This window comes from Nuphar pumila, chromosome 7, assembly GCF_984573655.1.
Source record: "Nuphar pumila chromosome 7, dmNupPumi1.hap1.1, whole genome shotgun sequence".
In the NCBI taxonomy this organism is placed as follows: domain Eukaryota; kingdom Viridiplantae; phylum Streptophyta; class Magnoliopsida; order Nymphaeales; family Nymphaeaceae; genus Nuphar; species Nuphar pumila.
Window position 1 is genome coordinate 125,246,461 of NC_143255.1, and position 23,311 is coordinate 125,269,771.

The 23,311-nt window shown below is 38.6% G+C and overlaps 1 protein-coding gene across 1 annotated transcript; it reads right to left on the reverse strand.

The window, feature by feature from the left end:
• Window positions 1–2,286: 2,286 nt before the first annotated feature.
• Window positions 2,287–5,119, reverse strand: LOC149833363 (uncharacterized). The gene is made up of 3 exons (XM_090015087.1): window positions 4,791–5,119; window positions 3,155–3,235; window positions 2,287–3,053 (listed from the first exon to the last, which is right to left on the reverse strand). Exons 1-3 carry the CDS (start codon window positions 4,996–4,998, stop codon window positions 2,557–2,559), a joined length of 786 nt encoding a protein of 261 aa, XP_089871213.1. The 5' UTR covers window positions 4,999–5,119; the 3' UTR covers window positions 2,287–2,556.
• Between the last annotated feature and the right edge of the window lie 18,192 nt (window positions 5,120–23,311).

A 23,311-nucleotide genomic window follows, 5' to 3' on the forward strand; every position in this document is an offset into this window, starting at 1 on the left:
GATTTAATCTCCAAATGCAAAATCTGTCGTATCATGTTTAACATGTTCAGTTTACTATTTCCATGAGTTAAAGTTGACTTAAATATTATGTTTTATACTATTTTTAAACCACCCTTATTTTCATGAATTGTGAGTTGTTGATTTTTCACCGTCTGAAAATAGAATCTTGTATTAAACATGATAAAAACCTGTTTATCCAAAAAAAAATGATAAAACCTTCTAATATAAAAAATAAACCATGCTAAACTCATTTGTACAGTTAGATCTATCATTTGGGTGGCGAGATCCAGGCAAGTGTACGACTGTATGTTATCAGTGTACAGAACCACCCTGTGTATATATATATAAAGAGAGAGAAAAAATGTGCTACTAATGAAGGTAAAAAACAAATGAGTTAGAAATCATAGGTGCAAGCCCTATTGACTGAATCTAACAACATAGATGTGTTCAGCATGGTTTGTTTGCTAAGTATCAAGCCTTGGATATTGCTTTTTTGTAAAAATGTGATCTTTTCAGTTATGAAATTTTGACACATTGTGGTCTATTGATTTTTGAACCCCTTTAAAAACGTAATTGCTTGTCATAATCACATGATTCAAAACAAGTTTCCTGCTAAACAAACCATGGAGATCACATCCGTAACATTTGATTTACAAAAAATTAATTTTTTTGAGGTAAATTGTGATTTCTACTCAATAGTTTTTTACCTTCATTAGCAAGCAATATATATATATATAGAGATATATATATATATAGAGATATATATATATATATATATATATATAGAGAGAGAGAGAGGGTAGGTGGACGATCTTAACAAATTACTTCTGAATAAAACAGTAAACCCTATATAAGAACCATATACCATAGCATTTTGTGGCTCATTTTGCCCGTCTTTACAAGGACGTGGGTTGGAGTTCTACATGAGAATAGGTAAGAGTTGATGCAAATAGTTTCATTGCTATGGTTTAAAATAATTGGAAGTGAAAAATACAAGGAACTTAGTTGAAAACGTGAGATCTGCTCCTTACATTCCTGACACTTATAAAAGATGTAAGGAATATCTCTCCAATCAGGGGCGTAGCTAGGATTCATGCGAGGGGGGGGGGGAGCAAACTGGGGTGTAGAAAAAAAAATTGTGTGATAGTTGGGGGTTCGGGGGCAGCACCCCCGAAAAAAATTTTTTTGAGATAAAATAAAAAATGGCTACAATTATTAATAAAAATCTATTTCATATGGACAAATCAAACTATTTGCTGCAGTCAGGGCTGGGCTAAAAAATGGATAAAAATCTATTTCATATGGAATCAGGGCTGGGCTAGGACTGGGCTTTTAAAAAAAATAAAAAAAATTAACTGTTTCGGGAGGCAGGACTGGGCTACAGCCCAGTCCTGCCCCCCCCCCCCCTAGCTACGCCTCTGTCTCCAATGGTTAAATGTGAGGAGTTAAAGGAGTTAGCTGCACATGTTCTAGATTAACACTCTAATATAGTTTTGGCATTATGGGTGTGACTTTTCACATCGAAATTCTAATTTGAGATTCATGAAGTGTCAGACTTCTATAAACTGTAAGACTCACATTTGGTTGAAAATAACAGAGATCATACATATAACATAACCAACACAGGTATGAGGGTTAAAATGTGACCAAGATATGGTATCAAGAAACAATAACTAATAGCAATTACAGGAGTCGATCTTCTTGTTTGATTCGTTAACAATATTAGAAATACTACTTTGTTACAAAACGTTTTGCTGATCCTCAAGATTATGATTTAAAGATAGAACAGAAATTTTATCTTATTTGATAATCTTTTCATGTCAGTTTTGTCTGCCAGAAGCTATGTCAGGACACAGTAAAATGGACACAAGACACGTCATTCTTCAGCAGTTTCCCATTAAGAATAGCATAAAGTGGACACGACACGAAACTAAATTAGAGTACCTCTATGATAGGCCAGAAGGTTCAGACTTCAGGCCATTACCTGCAGTAGAAACCAAACTTCACTCTTTCATCTGAAAAATCAGTTTTGCTGCAGGTTCTTTTTTCCTGTTATAGGATACTAATTGCATTAGAGACATGGAATGGCAGAACTGTTATTATGTCAGGTTTCTTCTGAGCACTTTAAATGTCCAATTCCAAGCGTGATTTTCACTGCACCCATGAGAACCAAGATCTGGTTCAGGAGCTAGTAAAGCCGAAGTTCATGCAGAGCTTGGAAGAGACGACGGCTATGCAAAGCGTTATCCTCTCAGCTGGGTTTCCCTGCATTTAGCTCCAACACTGTTTTCTTGCAATTAACATGAGCTGTAGAATATGATAATACTCATACAATCAAAACAGTGTATTCCTATACACTGTACACAAACCAACTTACATGTTTTAAGATATAACCATGCACTGATTAACCAGTACCTTGTACCAAACTTGCTGCTCAGCGCTAAGGCTTAATGCAATCTGCAGCACAAACTTTCAAACTTCAACATTGACAGTTTCTGTCTTCCTTCCATTTACACCTACGCAAGAGTTGATGCTTAAAAATTGCTTCAAAGGCGCCTAAGCGACCTTACTTTCTATCACATGAACAGGACTCGACAGCTTTTTCTTGTCATTAAAGCTAAAGCTAGGCAAAGGCATGCAACACTGGCTGCCTTTAGCTGCCTTTCCGTTCTCAAGATTTAAATCCATACCATTCGGGGTTGTTCCACCGATACCACTGGAGTTGGCTTCAGATGGGGTGGGGGTGGGGGTTGCGATTAACACTTTTAGTGGCAATGGACCATTTGGCTTCTCAATCTCTGGTTTTTTACCATCAAACTGTTGATTGGAAGCTGAAGACTGTAAAGGTGGTAAGACATCACTCGCATTCTCATCACTTTCCTTGGTTTCCCTGAACAAGTCCTCTAGTTTCTTCTTGTTATCAGTTGGAGATGTTGGAGATGCTGACGCTTTGGCATCAGACATTCTGCTGACAATAGAAGCCATAGTGGGTCGAGGTGCCTCAGGAGTGCCCTCATTGTGATTCAGAGTATTTCCTCTGGATGGGGTGAAATCTGAACAAGGACCAATAAAAATTAAAAGTCAAGCTAGGGCAATATGAGTTTGCACAACTGTGGGAAATCCTTACTTTGGCATCGAGATCAAAAGATATTACCTCCACAGACACTAACAAAATCATCGTCACAGTCAGATTCCAACCAAGCTAGGGAATCAAAGAAAGTCTCATCTTTACTACCTGCCATGACACAGTGCAAAAACAACAAAATACAAATCTATCAGAAATAATAAAAGGATGAGGTAAGTGCAAAAACATCAGCTAGGCAAACATGTATTTAGTAGAAGAAAGCAGACTTTTGGGATACAACTAAAAAGAGATGACATAACATATGGACTACAACATGTAGTTAAGATTGACATGAACTGTTTGAATGGAAAGATGCCCAAGTTATCTGCTCATGTATTCCGCCACCACTCATTTAGGATAGTGCCTACAAACACAGAAAATATATCCGATTCTTCTTAATCCATGTGGCATTTTCTTCACTTTTCTTTCTTTGTTTCCACCTTGCTTTTAGTATACCACATGCTGAGATAATCAAAATTTTAGTGTTGGTTTATGTGTTCTTTGAGGATACACCCTGATTGTTTAGGCAAACACCGAAAAGAGGCATATTATACAAATGCAGGAGATCTATAGGACATGTATGGCACCAACATCTTCATGTGTCACCAACACGTATGTCATGAAAACGGTCCATCATCAACAAAAATATCATCACGAATCACCATTACATGGGCATCGCCACCGTGTGCCCCACTACCAAGTACCAACACCACCATTATCATACATCCGCATCACCATGGCCATCATCATCAGCAAGCCCCAATCAAAATCCACATCATGCACCACCATCATGATCATCATGAATCATCACTTGCGACCACCCTTATTATCATCCTACCGAACCCAATCATAAGATATGATGGAGCACCTCGTGGTTACCTCTTCTTCCTCTGCAGCCGATCATTCTGATGATCAAGCAAATAAAGCTTCTAAACTCAAGTGCCCACCAAGTTGACCTGAATCTTGTAAGTGCCAAGCTAACCACGTGAAGTTTGTAAGTTTGAATGCAAAAAATGTTCATGAACAAGCAAAGATGCAACTCCACGTCCTTGGTTAATGGTCTTCCAAGACAAACATTTGACATAAAATTGAATAAGTCCATCCAAGATAACAAATTGCTACAGATTCAAACAAGAAGAAGAAAACAAAAAGAAGAAAAGGCAAAATGGTTAGACTTCCATCGAACCACAACACCAAATAAACAAAACCCACAAATCACATAATTCAAAACATACATAATTAGCAACTTAAAAAACAAGGAAACCACAAATCAGAGAATTCAAAACACCCATAATTAGCAACTCAAAAAACAAGGAAGCCACAACACCAAATAGCCAAAAAACACAAATCAGAGAATTCAAAGCACCCATAATTAGCAACTCAAAGAAACAATGATTTAGCTATCACGTGAACTCCTTAACCAATAGAAGTATGATCCTTAAGAGACCCGTGATCACCATAAACAAACAAAATTCACAAGCAATTCGATCAACCAAGGACCACATAAGCAACTCAAACGCATCTAAAACCACGAATCCACCCAAATGCTCGACACCCATCACCGAAAACCCCGAAATCCCGCCACAAAACCCAGATATCTCCACAACCCACGATCCCAAGCCGAAAAAATTCTAAAACTCAGAACAGGAAGAAGAAGAGGAATCACCATAACTCCCGTTGCCCCGCGACGACCCGTCCGAATTGAGGCGCGCTTCTCCATTCTTCTTCCCGTCCCCGACGACGCCGTTCTCGCCATTCTCTACCCCCTCCTTCTTCCCCGACCTGGTAATCAACCTCTTCGCCTTCGCTGCAATCGACTGGCTCTGCTTCACAGAGGAATCAGGGCGTTTCTGGCCCGAAACGCAGGAACCCATCTCCCTCCCTCGGATCAACGCCTCAACCCACCATGAAAAACCGCAATTCTCGAACCAAAAGCCTTAGACAAGAAAATGGTGCACAGAACCGGAGAAGACGCCAGTTATTGGGTGAGAATTGAGTGGTGAAGAAGAACAGGAGAAACTGTGAGACAGAGAGAGAGGAAAAAAAGGACGGTGACAGAAAAGTGTGGGGAAGAAGATGGGAGGAAAGAGTGGGGAGAGGTCGGTGGTATGTGGGCTCCAAAACCAGTGTTTGGATTGGATTTGGGGGAGGAATTCTGTTGCGACGATGGTGATGATGCTTGTGACGATCCATGTGAGCGCAACTCGTCTCTTTGCGTTTTCTTGGGGCATCGAGAGGAATTTGCAATTATTGGGAGGGAGGGGCCCCCTATCCGTAATTTTGGCCCACCTTTTGATTGGGCCCGCGCGGTAGGTCTAGGAAACGATGCCCTCTCGACTCGGTTTGTTAAATATTCCGTTCAGCTCACCAATTTAACACGCGCGCGCGCGCGCACACACATATATATATATAAAGAGAGAGAGAGAGAAATTAGTCTTGCTATTGCTAAAAGAAACGTACTAAATTGGTTTTTAGGCTCTTCCAGTATTTTTTGCAGTTTGGACCCCATAAATGTGTTAGGTATGGTCAATTTACAAGAATCCACACCGGGATCATGTATTTTTTATAGAAAAAAAAATATTTAAAGCCTCAAAAATTTATAGAGATTTTGGATTATTGATTTTTCGAACATTATAAAAACTCACCCATGTGTCAGAATCGAACACTTCAAGAGTTGATTTCTATAAAATCAAGTACATATATCACATATGTACCATCATAATTTAAAAATAAAATAAAAATAAACCTGAAAACTCATTTAGCACATGTATATATATAGAGAGAGAGTCACTAGAATATGTGAACTGAAAATATGAGAACTAATGTATGAACCACTATTATTATGGACTTTTTGTTCTTTTCTCTTAAATATAATAGTACCTCCTCTTGAATCATCTGATTTGGATGCATAAACAAGATATTTTAAGGCTTTAATATGAATGACTCATAATCTTTATAAATATTCAAGCATTGAAAAATAGCATTTTTTTATCAAAAATCACAATCCAATGATTGAATCCTAGCAAATTCACCGTGCCAAGCACATCCACATGGTTGGATTTGCAACAAAGTGTTTAAAGTGCCCATATTTCTACTTCTCATATTCTAGTGACTATATAGAGATAGAGATAATCAAGTTTGTGTGTTTAATGTTTGTGTTTAATGATAAATCTAAACATTTAGATGTATTTATCATTACTTATCCACTAAGAATCATGCTTTTGATTGAATCAATTTAACACTAATTCTTGAGTTTTAGTTAAACAAGTTTTTGATGTAATATGAATGTTGGTTTTTTTTTGTTTAGATAAAAATACAACTAAATAGGAAAATTGTTTAAACCAATACATGTATTCTATTAAATAAAGCATATAGATCTCATCGATCTACACATTCAGTCAAAAAATATATGTAGATATGTTTTTTAAATGGGTTTGGGCAAAATGGGAGATAAATGGTTTCATTACTATATATATATATAATCAATTTTTTAAAACACTTAAAAACAAACTTTCATTTTAGAAAATGAACCACCTCATGATCCACTCATAACAAGCTCAGACTGAGCAACTCGTGATGAGTTCACGAGCCAAGCCCAAACAACCCCAGCTCAACTCATTTGCGGTTGTAACTTGGAGTTATTTTTCAATGCAGTAGAATTCTCCATCAGGATTTTCTCACAAACGAAGAATCTTGCGATAATTAAAGATTGATGACTTTTAGAAGCCATGGGTAAAGAAAATTTTGAAAAAAAACGTAAAGGTTGCCTTTTAATTGGTGGATCTCATGTTAATATTGTGATTTTCTTCAAGCATAGGTTAGTATCATTATATTTCGAGATTATATCGAATTTTCAAATACTTGGAGATATATTTTCAGATAAGCAATTACAAGTGATATTTATTATTTAGACAAAAGTTACGACAAGTTTGTAGTAGCAAGGGAAAATCTTTTAATATTTTGAAAATTTTCTTTTTCTCAAGAAAATGTCAAACATATATATGACATATAAAACACAAAGATATATATATATATATATAATATAAATAAAAATACAAAATACTATGAAGATAAAATGGAAACTTTTTTATATATTTTATTCTATATATTTTCTATATTTCTAATTATTTATATTTATCAGTTTCAAGATTTTCCCGATAAAAACAAAATTTCTTCATCACTAAATATTTTCTCAACTGAAACAAATCCCGAACCGAGATTTTTGACATCGGTCCAAGCTAAGTAAGCTAAGCGCCAAAAAAAATTCTTCCGAGTCATATTAATCGGTTCAAAATTACGAGTCACGAACGTATCGGAGTTTACCCGAGTCTCGAGTCAAACGCGGTTTCTTACACCCACGGGATACTTTTTTTCCTTTTGCGGTAAAGTTGCCACCATCTTTTTGGTACTCAATTACGAAAAAATTACGAAAACGCCACTTCGCTGAATTCTTTTCAGGCCAAATTTTGTTCACACGTTGAAATTCCATTCGACCCCTTTTTGTTTTTTTAATAGCTAGAAAAGATTTTATCTTGTAAAATATTCCTATTTTAGCATATTGACCAACTTCTTTTTCACCCACGCTGTCTGAAAAAAACTCGCCTGCTGTTTTGTGTCAACGGGTCGGGTCATATCCTATCAAACCCATACCAAGTAGTAGATGGACCCTACTCTGGCTTGAAAGATTATAACTCAGATCCAATCAAGACCCGAAACTTTACCCGTTTAGCTATTCCAACCTCGACTTACTTCTGATCTTACCTAAACCAGGACTTGTGGGACCTTGACCCGGACCAATACCAGCAACTCAAAATCTGATTTGCATCTGGACCCGGATCCATCTCTGGCTCAGTTCTGAACAGTTGACAGCCCAACCCACGGTGTAGGGTTTTGACCTTTGACCGTGTATTTATTGAGGCTGCTGTATGGACCTGACTAGGGCTCAAACCCAATCAACCAACCCTAACTCACTGATCAGAGTAGGTTTGTTGTATAAGTGTAGGTGGGGGCAATTATGGTTATGGTGCATACATTATGGTGAGCCCAGTATCATAATCGACCCATATCGGTTAGGTTGGGGACCAAAGCTTCGGTAGGCCCCACGATCGAGTCCAGCCTGTCTCAAAAGCTGTTTGGACGGCCCGTCTAGATTATTCGAACTTAACCTGGTGTATTATTAATAGACAAGCGTGTCCGACGTCGGCTCCGTACTCTGTCAATGGAATTGTGGGGTTTTCGAGCCTAATGCGCACTACTACTGATGCATGTTTGGATGTCACTTAAAACATGACCATGTTCATGATCTACCATGCTTACGAGGTCCAATTCGTCGTTTTTTTATTGAGGTCGTATTTCGGGTTTCATTTCCAACAGGGCAAAGTTAGCAAAACATGACCATGTTCATGAACTCCAATTTAACTGCAACATCTAGGAGTTTGAGTTCGTGAACTTGGTTGGATTATCATATTTGAAAGGTTGAATGTAGGTTCTACTTGAAAGGTGACAAAGTTTGTGAATTGATGCACCCCAAGTTTTTGTATACCTAGAGGTAAATCAATGCACAGCTAGGGTTCAAGAACCAATGGTATGGCCGGAAAGGGCTCAGCACACCTGTTGGGTGGGTTGGCTTAAGGCTTGCAACCTGAAAGGGAAGCAGATCAGGTCATGCTGAACATGAGTGTTTTTGTCATGCCGTGGCCGTCTGTTTGCATTTTGGATGAATGCCACGTGGTTTTGTTGACTTTTAATCTTTTTAAAATTCAAATCGGATGGCCAGATGTCAGCATGATAAAAAAACGCTCATGTTCAGCATGACCTGATCTACTTTCACCTGAAAGAGGTCAAGAGATCCATACCAGAGTTATGTGTTCTTTACCATAAGGTGTAAGGGCTTCACTCATCTGATAGGGGCGACTTGTGAATGTCACAAAGTTGACGGGACGTCACAAGTTCGACACCCACGGGTGGCGTACCTTGCTGTAAGGTTGAAGCTGGGTGTAGTTCCCGGTGGGCCGGGAGGACCTCAAGGATTTTACCAACCAGAGGTCCGCCAATGTGCGGTATATGATGGGGTTTTTTTCTCTTTAACTGAGAGAGAGAGAGAGACTATCCTTATCCTTGGTGGGCAATGGGGAAGCACTTAAGTTTTACACTGCAAATACCGACTCAAATCTACTGTTTTGGACCCCTTGATCAAGATGGTGCCTGGCATGTCTAAAGTAACATCCAAGTATAAAGGAAAACCACTTCCTATAAACCAATTGATAACATGACCTACCATTCTATTCTTATAATCAAAAGTAGTGATATCCTGACTCCCGAAAATGTGCAAAGGTTAAGACAAAGCATTGTGCTTTAGCCACGTGTATATGCTTGGCAATCACTAAACGATTGCGGTAACTTTTGCAAAGAGACTGAATCTTTTTTTTTTCCTTTTTCTAACAACTATTACACGTGGCAGAACCGCAATGTTTTACCTGGATTTTTGCACACTTTTTCGAATCAGCACATTGCTAGAGAAAACATCGAAGAGAATGGTAGTTTAAGTGACTATGGAGAGACCGGATAAGTGATCGACTTGAGGACACGTGTTGAGATTTGATTGTTGATCGGTCGTTGCTCAAATACACATGTTGACCGGTTGATTAGGGGTGCAAGTGGGTCAGATCTGGATCTTTATCGGATTCTAACCTGAATATGGTCCACAAAAGTAATGTCCTTTTTATAAACATGTTGTATAAGAACAAATCATGTCAGGTTTAGTCAGATCCAGGTGGGAATCAGATAAATAAATAAGTTCAGAATCAAGCGGAAACCAGGATTACTCAAACCATTATATATATATATATATATATATATATATATATATATATATATATATATATATATAGGAAAATGGGTCCATGCTAAACCCATTTGGTGCTAAACAACCTGGTAAATGGGTTTTTCGGGCTTCACCCGTGCTTCTTATGCGGTTTTGACACCATAAATGTGTTGAGCATGGTTGATTTATTAAAAATCTACACTTAGATCATGTGTTTTTGATGAAAAAAAAATGATGTTTGGAGCCTCAAAATTTTACTAAGATTTTATACCGTTGATTATTTTAACTTTATAAAAACTCACCCATTTGTTGTAATCAAATGCTTCATGAGCTGATCCTTATAAAATTAAGTACATAGATCACATCTGTATGGTCAGAATTTAAAAATAAAATGAAAAAGACCCCCAAAACCCATTTAGCATGATGTTTACCACGAACCCATTACTATATATATATTTGAAAGCGGGTTAGGCAGACCTTCACCTGTTATACATATCATTGGGATTTGAACCTACGATGTCCCATGATAAGTACTCACTGCTCGCAGCAGACAACTGGAGTCCCTGTTGGTAACCATTTATGACTTCACATTATTTGCAATGTCGCTGCGAGGAGTTCTTGAGACAGGTGCATTGTTCATCTTGTGAAATGTTGAGATGAATGGTGAGCAGTAGTATATTAGTTTTTATAATACAACTAATATACTTGTCTATGTTACAGGGATTCTTCAACTAGGTACCGCACCAGCATCGCACCTGCACCCACACCTGATATGGTCAACCTGACCTTAGGTGCAGTCAAAGCACCTAGGGTTATTTATGCGTAACTTTTAGACTTTATATATATAATTTTTTATATTTTTGCCGCACCCCCACACCCAAGTTTTTTGAAAGTGCCGCACCCCACACCCAAGTTGCACCCGCACCGGCACCCGCACCCATGTGACATAGGTACTTGTCCTGTTTTATGCAAATCCAGTGCGAAAGGGGGTCAGACCAAATCCAGAACACCCCCACTTATTCAAAGTTGGATCTAGTTTGGGTCAAACCTTAACTCATCGCCCCCCCCCCCCCCCCCACTTGATCATATCACACCTTTGCAACCTGGTCAGAGAGTCATTTTTTCATAAAATTAACCATGATGACAAATTTTGGGGGGTGTTTGTTACTTTCCCTTTAAAGGGACATTTTAGGACACAAAGTGCTTTTCCAGTGAGGGAGGTGTTAAATCGTTTTAACATGAAAGCTGCTTTTTTGCATTTATTATGCCGGGCCTGTCACATATTTCTCATGAAATGTTTGTTTAATTCCTAATAGGAAAGAAAGAGGGTATGTTTCATAGGAAAGAACATGAAACAAACACCCCTTTAGAATGACCAATATTTTTTTTTTGATATTTTTGCATTTTAGCTTAATTGTCAACTGAGGCACAGTCCACAGAGCCGGGTCAAGATAATGCAAACCCATCCAGCTATCACATTCAACCCTTGGTTGAGATTTTCTAATAATCCAATCAGCTTTTTTTGTTTTATGTGGGCCATCTTAGAAAATGACCGTGTTAAATTTTTTTAAATAAAAACAGTGAACTTTATTGGCTGACATATTTTAAAATCACAGGTACATCTTTTAAAATATCTAGAGGCCAGGTCTTTATATTATAAAAAATGTCTAGAATATGATACTATCATTATTATTTTTTTTACCTTTTTACCATGAAGGCATCAAGTGCAACTAGGGGTGGCAATGGGGTCGGGTCGATGGGTTGGCGGGTCAACATACCTCAATGCGAACCCGACCCATTTATTAAACAGGTCCGCTGTGGCAAACACCAACCCGACCCATTTATTAAACGGGTAACCCGACACGACACGGTTAACCCGTTTAATAAATGGGTTGGGTTGGGTCGGGTAAACGGGTTGGGTTGGGTCGGGTAAACGGGTTGGCGGGTCGGGTTTGGGTAAACAGGTTGGCGGGTTGGGTTCGGGTAAACGGGTTGACCCGCCCGCCTAACCCGTTTATTAAACGGGTTAGGCGGGCAATCGTGTCGGGTTGGCGGATCAGCATACATCAACCCGAACCCGACCCATTTATTAAATGGGTCGGTTGTGGCAAACACGAACCCCACCCGATTAATAAATGGGTAACCCGACACGACCCACCAACCCATTTAATAAATGGGTTGGGTCGGGTAAATGGGTTCTCATGTTCGCGGGTCGGGTTGACGGGTTGGCCGATTGACCCACCCGCCTAACCTGTTTATTAAAAGGGTCAGCCAGGTTGGTGGGTTGGCATACCCCTAACACGAACCCGACCCATTTAATAAATGGGTTAGGCAGGTTGACCCGTTTATTAAATGGGTTCATTTTTTCCAAACCCGAACCCGCCTAAGAGGCGGGTTGGTGGGTCATGTCAGGTTTTGCCACCCCTATAAACAGGTTAGGCGGGTCGACCCGTTTAAGCCAAACCTGAACCCGGCTAAGAAGCGGGTTGGCGGGTCGGGTCAGATTTTGCCACCCCTAGACCTCAATAAATCCAAAACTGTAATTTTTTTCTTTTATTTCAAGTAGAAGATCAGTGGAAAGAAGAACAAATTTTATCGTCATTCTTAATAAGAGTGAAAATCAAAAGTTTGGTTTGTCTTGTTAGTGAAATCAATCCCATTATTAGAGCAAGCAACATGACAAACAGTTGGCTTTTAAAAAATATAATTACCCTTTAATAATTCCTTGCCTAATTTGCATCTGCAATCATGCATGGGCCCCACCAAACATATCCCTATAGAACTTCACATGGCACATGATTGGTGGAACGGTGGTCACCAGTCTAAAGTAGCGTTTGGCAGTGTGGTCCAGTTTATGAACTTCAAAGTTCTACTTTCTACTTAGGTATAGTCCATATATATGAGCAATGACTTTTATGATCCCAGCAATTTAAGTGCTGGAGTTTATGATATTGGATATGTTCTTTTGGTAACCAAACACATTCTTAATAGAAAGATCACAGTTCGAGATCTTGATCATGGTTTATTGAAGTCTAAGTGCATCTTAAGCGCAAGGAGTAAGTCCATGGAGTTTTATGCTACCAGGACAGTGACCGTTAAGTATGGCAGGCAGAGCCAACACGGGCTAGGTCTCTGTTCTTGGGGGTGGTTTCTCCATATAAATATTAAAAAAATGCATCTTAATACTTTCTGAATGCATGCTTCCAACCTCTTAGGCTCATTTTGGGTGTAGGGGCTGCAACTGGCTCAGACATGGGATGGATATGGATTATAAGCCCTATATCTGAATCTAAATATAAATCAGAAATTGGTCAGTTGAAATAGATTGAATCTGGATCCAAATTTTTATTATGGTAATATTTGATCCAGTAAAAATGTTTGAACACGTATTCTCCAAAGGCATTTTCAATGTCTATTCTAAGATCCATAACAACTGTATCAGATTCAATATCTATTCTAAGATCAATATTAAAAAGTGACTATCAGATTCAATATCTATTCTAAGATCCTATTTGTGTACCTACTAGGGGGATGCTGGAATATGACTCAGTTTTGGCCTAACTTAGTTTGATTTAATTAACCACCTCCATAACCCAAGGTAAGTTCCTTGCCCCAGTGCAGTTCTGACCTAGGGTTTTTGGGCAAGGTTAGGGCATTGTTTCTACAAAATGTGAGCCATTCACAGCCTAAATTAGGGGTGTCAATGGGTGCGGTTTGACCTGGGCACGAACCATACCAGACCCTATAGGGGTCAGGGCTTGCTGATAAAAAGGGAGGTCCGATTAATAATCAGGTTAGACTCAAAGGGTCCCATTTATATACGGAGCCAGGTATGGTTTGTGAAATTTTATACCGGCCCCAAGATCCGATTAAGACCTGGGTTCAAACCAGATCTGACCCGTTGACACCCCTTATATACACCCCCTTAACATTTTTTATGGCACTTTTTTTTTCACAGGCAAGCTGTGGGATAACCCTCGTGGAGATTCGAACGCAAGACCCCTTGGTTTTAATAGTATGACCTAACCATCCAGCTGTCTCATTCGGCTGTGACTCGTGCTTGAAGAATCCGCTTCTCAGAGTGTGATAAAAGGATGCAAATGGGTCCGCAATCTGTCCTGTCATGACCCGACCCAGAGTGGCAACGTCGAGACTTGGCCACATACGCCACTTTAAATAAAAAAAGTAGCAGGTACGGAATTTGGATATCATTTCCGATTCAATTCAGATTTTGGCCAAGTCAGGCATGTGCATATCATTCTCAAGATGAGTAAATTAGGCTGTCAACCGGTTGGCAATCGGGTCGGGTCAGCGGGTTGGTGGGTTGGGTTGTCGGGTCAGAATACCTCAACACGAACATACGACCCATTTATTAAATGGGTAACCCGACTCTGACCCACCAACCCGTTTAATAAATGGGTTGGGTCGATGCTACACGATTACGTGACACGGTGACCCGTTTATTAAACGGGTTGGTGGGTCGGAGTTAAGGTTATATAAGTTTATATATATATATGGGTCGGCAGGTTGACGGGTTCGTGTAAACGGGTTGACCCGCCTGCTTAACCCGTTTATTAAACGGGTCAAACGGGTTGACGGGTCGGAGTTAAGGTTAGATAAGTTTATATATATATATATATATAAACGGGTCGGAGGGTTCATGTAAACGGGTTGACCCTCCCACCTAACCCGTTTATTAAATGGGTCAAACGGGTTGGCGGGTTGGCATACCCCTAACCCGAACACAACCCGTTTAATAAACGGGTTAGGCGGGTTGATCCGTTTATGACACGAACACGTTTAAGCCGAATCCTAACCCAACTAAGAAGTGGGTTGGCGGGTCGGGTTGGTAAGTCAGGTCAGATTTTGCCACCCGTAGTCAACACGAAGACCTGTCATGCCAATACAGAAAATTAGTGCACGCGTTAGGGATTTTTTTGTTAGGGAATGACTCTTCGAACTACGATAGATAAAAAAAAGCAAGCACGAGAAAAAAGCAAAGAAAAAAACAAAACAAAGATTTTACGTGTTTCGGCAAGAATTGTCTATGTCAACAACCACAGTGAGCCTAAATATTTATGGATTGAGATACAATACAAGAGTAAGATTGCCTCTTTTAAATAGGAGTCTATGAGTTTTAGCTAGTGTCAGTTGAATATAATAAAGAGTCAAGGATAAAATTAGAAAACTACCTTTCAAAAATTTACATGAGGCTAAAGCCCCTCAGTCACCTAACCAAACCTCATAACCGGTTTATCTGTTATATTCAATTCCCAACATGGATATGTCACTTGATGGCGATGTGTGTGGGCACTATCACAGTTTGCAAACGAGATCAGGGACGTGATGTACACAAAGCATATCTATGTCTGAACTCATCCAATTTCATTTTCCCAGAGTAGAGGCCCAAACCAAGCCTAGGCTGATTCAGGTCAGGCAGAAACCAGACCTAGATCTGATATATGTTGGAGCCCGTTGTAGCATTAAATAATAGAAAACAAATAGGCTCAGTTATGCATCGGTTGATAGTATTTAGATTTAACCATTAACAATGGAAAAGCAATGATAAGAAAAATATAAGAAATGAAGTAAACAATTTTTTTAATACAAAGAAGGGAACTAGGTGATATCATGTGGATCGTATGGTACAAGATACTGTTCCATTGAATCGTTGATACCATCCAAAATGAATTTTGAGGTCCACCAAATAAGTAATGTTTTGCATAACAACATAATTTGCATGAAATTTTATATTTTCCATGTAATCATTTAGTTCTAACTTCCCTCTCCTGGAAATTCAGACTTGCTATAAAAAAAGTGAAAAAACAAAACAAAATAAGAATTCACAGAGTTGTGTTTGGCAACCCCATTTTGGAACTAAATGCACTGTCTTGCCTAGGATCGATTTCTCATAATATCATACTGGTGGCTTGCCTGGTGGGTGTTCTTTGGGGGCTAGCTAGGTAGGGATGCAAACAGACACTTTTATGATTCTTTTGGTTGTTTCAATCAATGTTGTGAGTATCGGTATCGGCCTTGAATCGTTTGGCCACCGATTCAGTTGTATTCGGCCAATACCGATACTCAAGTGAATTGTTCTGTATCTGCCAGAAAATAATATTAAAAATTAATGTTTAGTTTTTTTTTTTTTTTTTGCATTTATTAAAACATAGCCGATTCAGGGGTGAAAACTATCGATTTTCTGCCGATACGATGTGCATTGGCCGATACACACCAATACTGATAACATTGGTTCCAACCCAATCCAGATCAGACTTTTTCTATGTATTTAGCTGATCCGGATCTGATCTGTTTGCATCCCTAAGGCTGGGGCACTCAACCTGAGTTTACTATCCAGGAAGAGGGGCCATCAAGTGACCTAGTTCTGAGGTAGGTTCTTGCCATGAAAAAAAAAACTTGAGAATCAAAGCTTCTTGTAGAAAAAAAATCCCAAAATTAGATTCACATAAATGTGTATTAAAGCCTTTGTTTTGAAAATATATTTAGAATTTCCCGGTTATAAGATGCACTTATCCATTTAAGTAGAAAAGCAAGTTCAGCATAACCAAGTTTCGGCCATAATTTCCATCTAAGAGATCTTGGTGCCCATGTAATTACACTATTGGACTAAACTACTGAAGTCATGATAATGAAGTTTAGCCAAAACAGGATCTTAGTATAACTTGAATGCTACTGCCTAACAATTTTTTGGATAAGATTGTATTGGAAAAAGAAGTTATCCAAACACAACATAAGAACTTTAAGGGTTGTATCTTCAATATCCTACCATTCTACTGATAAATTTATTTACCATGCTATAGGCCGATCGACTTAATGTTTGCTACCCTTGTGGGTAAGGAACCTCCTAGCGAAAAAAATGTAATATTTTTATTTTTTTTCACATCCAGTCCACCATATGTCATCTATATATTAAGTTTAGTAAAAACTGACTTTTGAATCATGGTAACATCATGCATGTGGGATTTTATGAGAGTTGAAAATTCAATAGCCTACAATGTACCAAATTTTCAAACTTCAGAAAAAACATATTTTTACATAAAAAATCTATGATTCAAGAGTAGATTTCCTATGAAAAATTAAACCTAATCTTATGACCATGCCAAATACATGGATGAGGTCAGATTTGATCAAAACAATCTTCCCCTATAAGTTCCAACTAAAGGATTCCTCATAACTCATGGCGGTAGTAAACCCTCTATGGGCTCCTAAAAGAATTACACCTAATCCATGACTCAATTATGCTTAATTAGCCATTGATTCCATCTCCAACTAGGCTGACTTATTCAAGCCTAGGAGAGCTGCAAAGTGCAAACCACAAATTGGCCATAACATGGTCCCATCTTATCAACCAATTGAAGCAGACAAAGAGGTGTGTTACGGTGGGGCCATCTTAATTCATGCCCATATACACAACCTTATTATTTTAAGGCTTAAATTCTTAGGGCCCCCAATTTGTTAGTATTTTGATAATGTTGGTCAATAGTGAGCTTAGGGGTGAGCATCGGGCTGGCCCAGAGATGACTTGGACCATTTATTAATGGGCCAGGTTTCGGCTCAGTTCTTAACGGACTCGGGTTTGAAGAGCAGCCCATGACTCGTCCCATTGGCTCAATTTGGCCAATGTGAAGCAGGCCGGCCCGACCCAAACTCAACTAATTAGGCAAATAATAAATAATTAACAAGTTTTCTTGCACCCATCTAATTATCTTTTTAGTTTTCATAGAATTAATACAACTAATTAGGTAAATAATAATAGTTGCCAAGTTATTATTTAATTAACTGATTTTTTTAATATTTTATATTATTAAAAATTAACAAATAGCTTAGGCTCATGAGGCCTGCCGGATAGCCTGCGGGCCAACCCAGACTGGGCCCACGTATATAACAGGCTGGGTTTGGGCCTGGTACGTAGCTAATGGGCTCGGGCTTAAAACCTTGACTCAAACTTGGCCCATGGAAGGCCAGGTTGGCTTGGCCCATTGCCCCCACCAGGCCCGTTGCCTACCCGTAAGTGTGCTTAATGCTGATCTTAACTCTACAATATATAAGACATTTCAAAGATTTTGTGTTTTATTATTAGAGAAAAACCACTGTTTTGATTTGGACGTCTCTGGAGAGACTCATTGGTCAGATCCAAGATAGAGGATCTTAATGGAACTTGAATGCTACATCTCATAACTCTACCTAACAACTTTTTTGGATAAGATTGCATTGGAAAAAAAAGTTATCCAAACATAACATAAGAATTTTAAGGGTTGTATCTTCAGTACATACACTACCATTCTGCTGATAAATTCATTTACCATACTATAAGCAGACGTAATGTTTGATACCCTAGTGGGTAAGGAACTTCTTAGCTAAAAAATGTAATATTTTTATTTTTTTCATTTTTTTTTTGCACAACCAGTCCACCATATGTCATCTATATATTAAGTTTGGGAAAGTGAGCCCTACAACTTACACAAAGGACCATGGCTGGTCAGGATGTCAAATAATCTGATGTGCTCTTTGGTTACTGTAACTTTATTTCAGTGTTTACATAATAAAACTCTAAAATAGGGATGGCAGTGGACCGGGAAAACGAGGCCCTGCCCCACCTGGCACCCTTTGGACCAGGGGGACGGAGGACATGGAGGAGGGAATCAAAACCTGTGCGGAGATGGAGGCAAGAATGGACTTACATTTTCTCCCGCCCAGCACAGATCCCCGTCTTGTCCCCAATCCTTCTTTAGGGATGGCAATGGATCTAGGAAAAATAAGGCCTGCCCCGCCTTACCCCGCTTAGATGGAGGTGGGGATGGAAGTTAAAATCAAAACCGGTGCAGAGATGAAGGGCAAGCTTTTGAGACGGGGGCAGGGGTGGACCCACCCCGGTCCACTGCCATCCCTACTCCAAAAGTACTTCCCTTGCTTACTGGAGACAACTTTTCATTGACTTTGGAATCACAGCAACAGCCAAGTACCTTGGGTATCGAACTCTCAATGTCCTTTAATTTGGGCACCTTAAACTGACCCACTTAGTCAGGCGTGATCAAATGCATATTTTTTCCAAGGAATCATTTGAAGTTCATTTTATTTTTTACTTTCAATTGACCAGGACCTCCATCCATATTTGTATGTGTGTGATGTCATCATTTGGTTAATGAATTTGATAGCGGTTTAGTTTATGACTTAGCACCAACAGGGACTCTGTTTGTCTGGTAGGACCAGTTAGTACAGGTCACCTTGCATTGAGACGTTGCAGGTTTAAAACCCAATGGTATAGTTGTATAACTGGTAGGGGTCTACCTAACCCAACTTGCCTTTCAAAAAACAAAAGTTTATGACTTGGCACTCAAGTAATTACAACTGAACTGCCCTTGCAGGAAAATGCCACCCAATAATTAGATAACAAATATATAAAAGGTGCCAAAGGAGGCTTGAATGAAAGACAACAAACTTAGAAGGGATGATAAAATAACCGAGTTAGAAATAAGTTCTTGTGGTCTACTCTAGAGACCCGAGGGATTAGCGTAGTTGGAACAGACTTCAGCTGTCAGACGGGCAGTCCTGGTTCGATTTTCAGGGCGTCATCCCCTTGCATAAGCCTAAGCCAGTGGTTCCCTGAGGTCGATGGGTGCGCCCAAGTTTTCACTCCCTTTGGGAGTGGTTTTCTCTTACTTATGGGAAAAATACTTGTAAAGTAGAGAAATATACGACATGATTTAAAAAAATATATAAAAAATGTCTAATGTGTAGATGTTATTAACACATCATTTCAAAGATTTTGGAGTTTCAAATGATCTGATTAATGGAATTCCAATGATACAGTGCTCGACAAATATTCAAATCTTCCTTGTTAGAACATATTGATTTGATCCCATAAGTAAGACTACGGAATTATGAACACAAAGGGTTATCACCCATTTAGGGCTGATATGAGAGAGAGTGTGTGACTCAGTCCATCCACAGTTTATTATGAATTGTTTTTTTTCGGCATTTAATATAGTAAATTTTCTGTCTGTGAGGCCGAAGCAGGGTATACTCTCTGGTGAGCAGAGGGACCTCAAGGGTTTTTACCATATGGAGGGAAGTTAATGTGAGCTGGGTGACAGGGTCTCCACTCCTGCCCCATTTCAAAATTTGAACCTTCATCCCTGCACGGGGATGGATTTCAACCTCCACCCCCGGTCCAAACGGAGGCGAGGCGGGGGTGGGGCCTTGTTTCCCCTTAGTCTATAGTCATCCTTTAAAGGATTGGGGGTGGGGTGGGGTGGGGTGGGGCGGCGCGGCGCTAGGCGGGGAATTGATAAGATATCTATCAGTTTGTTACAAGTTGAACATTGTTACCCTAAAATTTTAGGTGAGCAATGAACATGAAATGGCATGAGGCAAAGGCAACATTATACAGGATCCCAGGACCAACTTACGATGCTTTTTGTATTCGTATTTTGAATCCTAAGTCTTTTAAAGTAGTAAACCAACTATGATATATATAAATATGCATATTTTGTTATGAAACTTTGCTTACACTTTGATTTCTAAAAAATATTTCTTCAACTTGCGATCCCTCAGATTCGCCCGATCCGAACTTCAAGCCATAAAAACCCAATTTTCTGTTGTTCAAAAGTTTCCAACAAAATTTTTCAAAAATTTACACAAAAAATTTGGGTTGGGGGTTTCGGGCGTCACATTTTCTCTTAGACTAGCCAAAGGAAAATAATAATATTTTTTTTTTAAAAAGAAAACAAATAATAAATAAAACCAAAGTGAACTTTTTATGGTACAACTTTATTTAAGCTTTTTTTTTTTCTCTTTTTTCTCCCCCTGCTTCTTTCTCTTGCTGTCATTGTTTACTTGTGAATCTTATAATGTTTTCAATGCTACGAGGAAATGGGGAACTTATATATGTTAGAAGCGGTTAGTGCATGTGACCATTGATGGGAAATCACAAGTTGGAAACCCACTGGCATTTAGTTAGTTGAATAACTGGTAAAATGAGGGGTTCCTAGGCCTGTTTGATTGGGCATCTTGTGGGATGCCGCAGATGAAGCTCTCACAAGCAAACAATGGTTTCGCACCATCTGCTGCATCTCAAGAACAGTAATTTACCATTCTCCTTGTTACACTTCAAGCGGGAACAATGAGAATGGTAAGAAGGGAAAAAAAAAACAACAGATGTTAAGGGATACCCCCAAGACCCCTCGTTTAGCCCCCACCCTTCCTAACCTTGCCTCTCCTCTCCTACCCACCCTCTCTTCTCACTGGTAATGCCGTCGCCAGTGACATCGCTCCAGTGACTCTTTTTCTCTCTCTTCCCCTTCTTAGTTTCTCTCTTTCTTTCTCTTACTCCCAACATAATGGGTTAAGGTTTTATTGATAATAGCTTTTGAATGATTAGGGCTTTTGAATTAGGGTTTGATTGATCAAGGCTTTCAAATTCAAGTTTTTGAATTAGGGATTGATTTATTTGGCTTTTGAATTAGGTTGATTGATTAGAACTTTTGATTAGGGCTTTTGAATTAGGGTTTAATTTGATTACAGTTTTTTATATTTAAATTTGTAAGATTTTATAGATATTTTTTCTTTATTCAAATTTTGATAAGAACTTAAGAAAAATAAAAAAAGTTGAAATTCTTATAGCACTATGATTGTCACAAAATAAAATTATCCTAGGGATTGTCTCTTCCAACTCATAGCAAATTTTGTATCCATATCACTTATGAAGAAGCTACTGTCATGGCTTGGTATTCGACTTCTATGCTGGATCAGGCTACAACCCTATGTTTTGGACTTGACCATGAAGCCAGATTACCTCTAACAAAAACACAATATCTTGAAATTAGCTTTTTTTCATTTGGATTGCCTGCCCAATTTGCATCTGAATAGCACAAGTATGAATAAATCTTTTTTATGACTTTTTCTTATAAAACAACTCATCACCTAGGGTACCCTTTAGATACCCTAAAATTTGTTTTATTGCTTCCATATGGGTGGTCTTTGGTTGATGCATGAATTAAGACACTTGGTTTACTACATGTACAACATCTGGCCTCGTGGAGGTAAGGTATTGTTGTAATGAAATTCAAGTGCACAAGCGATATGCCACAAGAGGCTATAAAGAATGCACAACCACTAAAGTGAGAAGCCACTAATGAGCAAGATACAAAGCGCCATGAAGGGCTAAACACAATGTTCATAAACAAGAACACATAAAAATAATCAACAATGTCGTAATAATATGCTTCAAAAGCATTAAAGAAGGAGCTAACAACTCCTATTTATACACCAAAGAGGACCAAGGGGGGCTCCCATAGAGTCGTTGGAAGCTCCCTAACGGTCATATTTATGACCATTGGGACTCTATGGCTAATGACCATAGAGCTCTTGGTCAAATAATAAAAATAAAATAAAAAGAGAAAAATACAAAATAGTCTCTAGTGAATTGTTCTAATTACAAGGGATAAAAAGGATAAAAATGCCCTTGGTAGGCATGACAAATTACAAAACTATATATATAAACTCAATAGTTCTTTTCAGATGCTCATCACGTACATAGTGGCAGTTAATCTCAATGTGCTTTGTTCTTTCATGAAAGATGTGGTTGTTTGCAATGTAAATTACATTTTTGTTGTCACAACACATCTTTGAATGTTTGAAGATGAAAACTCTTATGTTCCAAAGAGAGTTCTTAACCATACAAGTTTCATTGTTGTCGTAGTCATTGCTCGATATTGTGCTTCAATTGAAGATAACGAGACCTTCAGTTGTTTTTTACACTTCTAAAAAATTAAGAAATCTCTTAAGAAAACCCAAAAATCAATAGTTGATATTCTATCATTTGGATTATCACCCCATCAGTATCAATGTAAGCAGTTAAATATAAGGATGAGGAGGAAGATAAGAAAAACCTTTTTGAGATTGTCTTTTTAATATATCGAACAATCATCATAATTGTGTCCATGTGTACTGTGGTAGAAGCATGTTGAAACTGTCTTGCTGCATGGACTGCATGAGCGATATCAAGTCGGGTGATAGAAAGATAGGTGAGAGATTCAATCAATTAGCGATATAGAGTAGGATCTTCGAGCAGTATGCCATATTCAAGTCTTAATTTAACATTTATGACTTTTGGGGTCTTCACCTTATTTTTATCAGAAATTCTTAACTTAGCACATATATCAGTAACCAATTTCATTTACGAGAGAATATATCCTTTAGGTGAGTGGCAACCTCAATTCCTAAAAAATATCTCAAAAATCCTAAGTCAAACATATCAAAAATTTTCTTTAAAGCATATTTAGTTTTAATAACTCCCTTGTCATTTTCTGTGATGATCATGTCATCAATATATAGTAGAAGTA

Coding starts and splice junctions, on each gene's coding strand:
- LOC149833363 (XM_090015087.1), bottom strand. CDS start 4,998: ATGGGTTCCTGCGTTTCGGGCCAGAAACGCCCTGATTCCTCTGTGAAG. Junction 3,236..4,790: donor GCGGGGCAACGGGAGTTATG/GTGATTCCTCTT, acceptor GTGTCATGGCAG/GTAGTAAAGATGAGACTTTC. Junction 3,054..3,154: donor TTTTGTTAGTGTCTGTGGAG/GTAATATCTTTT, acceptor GTCCTTGTTCAG/ATTTCACCCCATCCAGAGGA.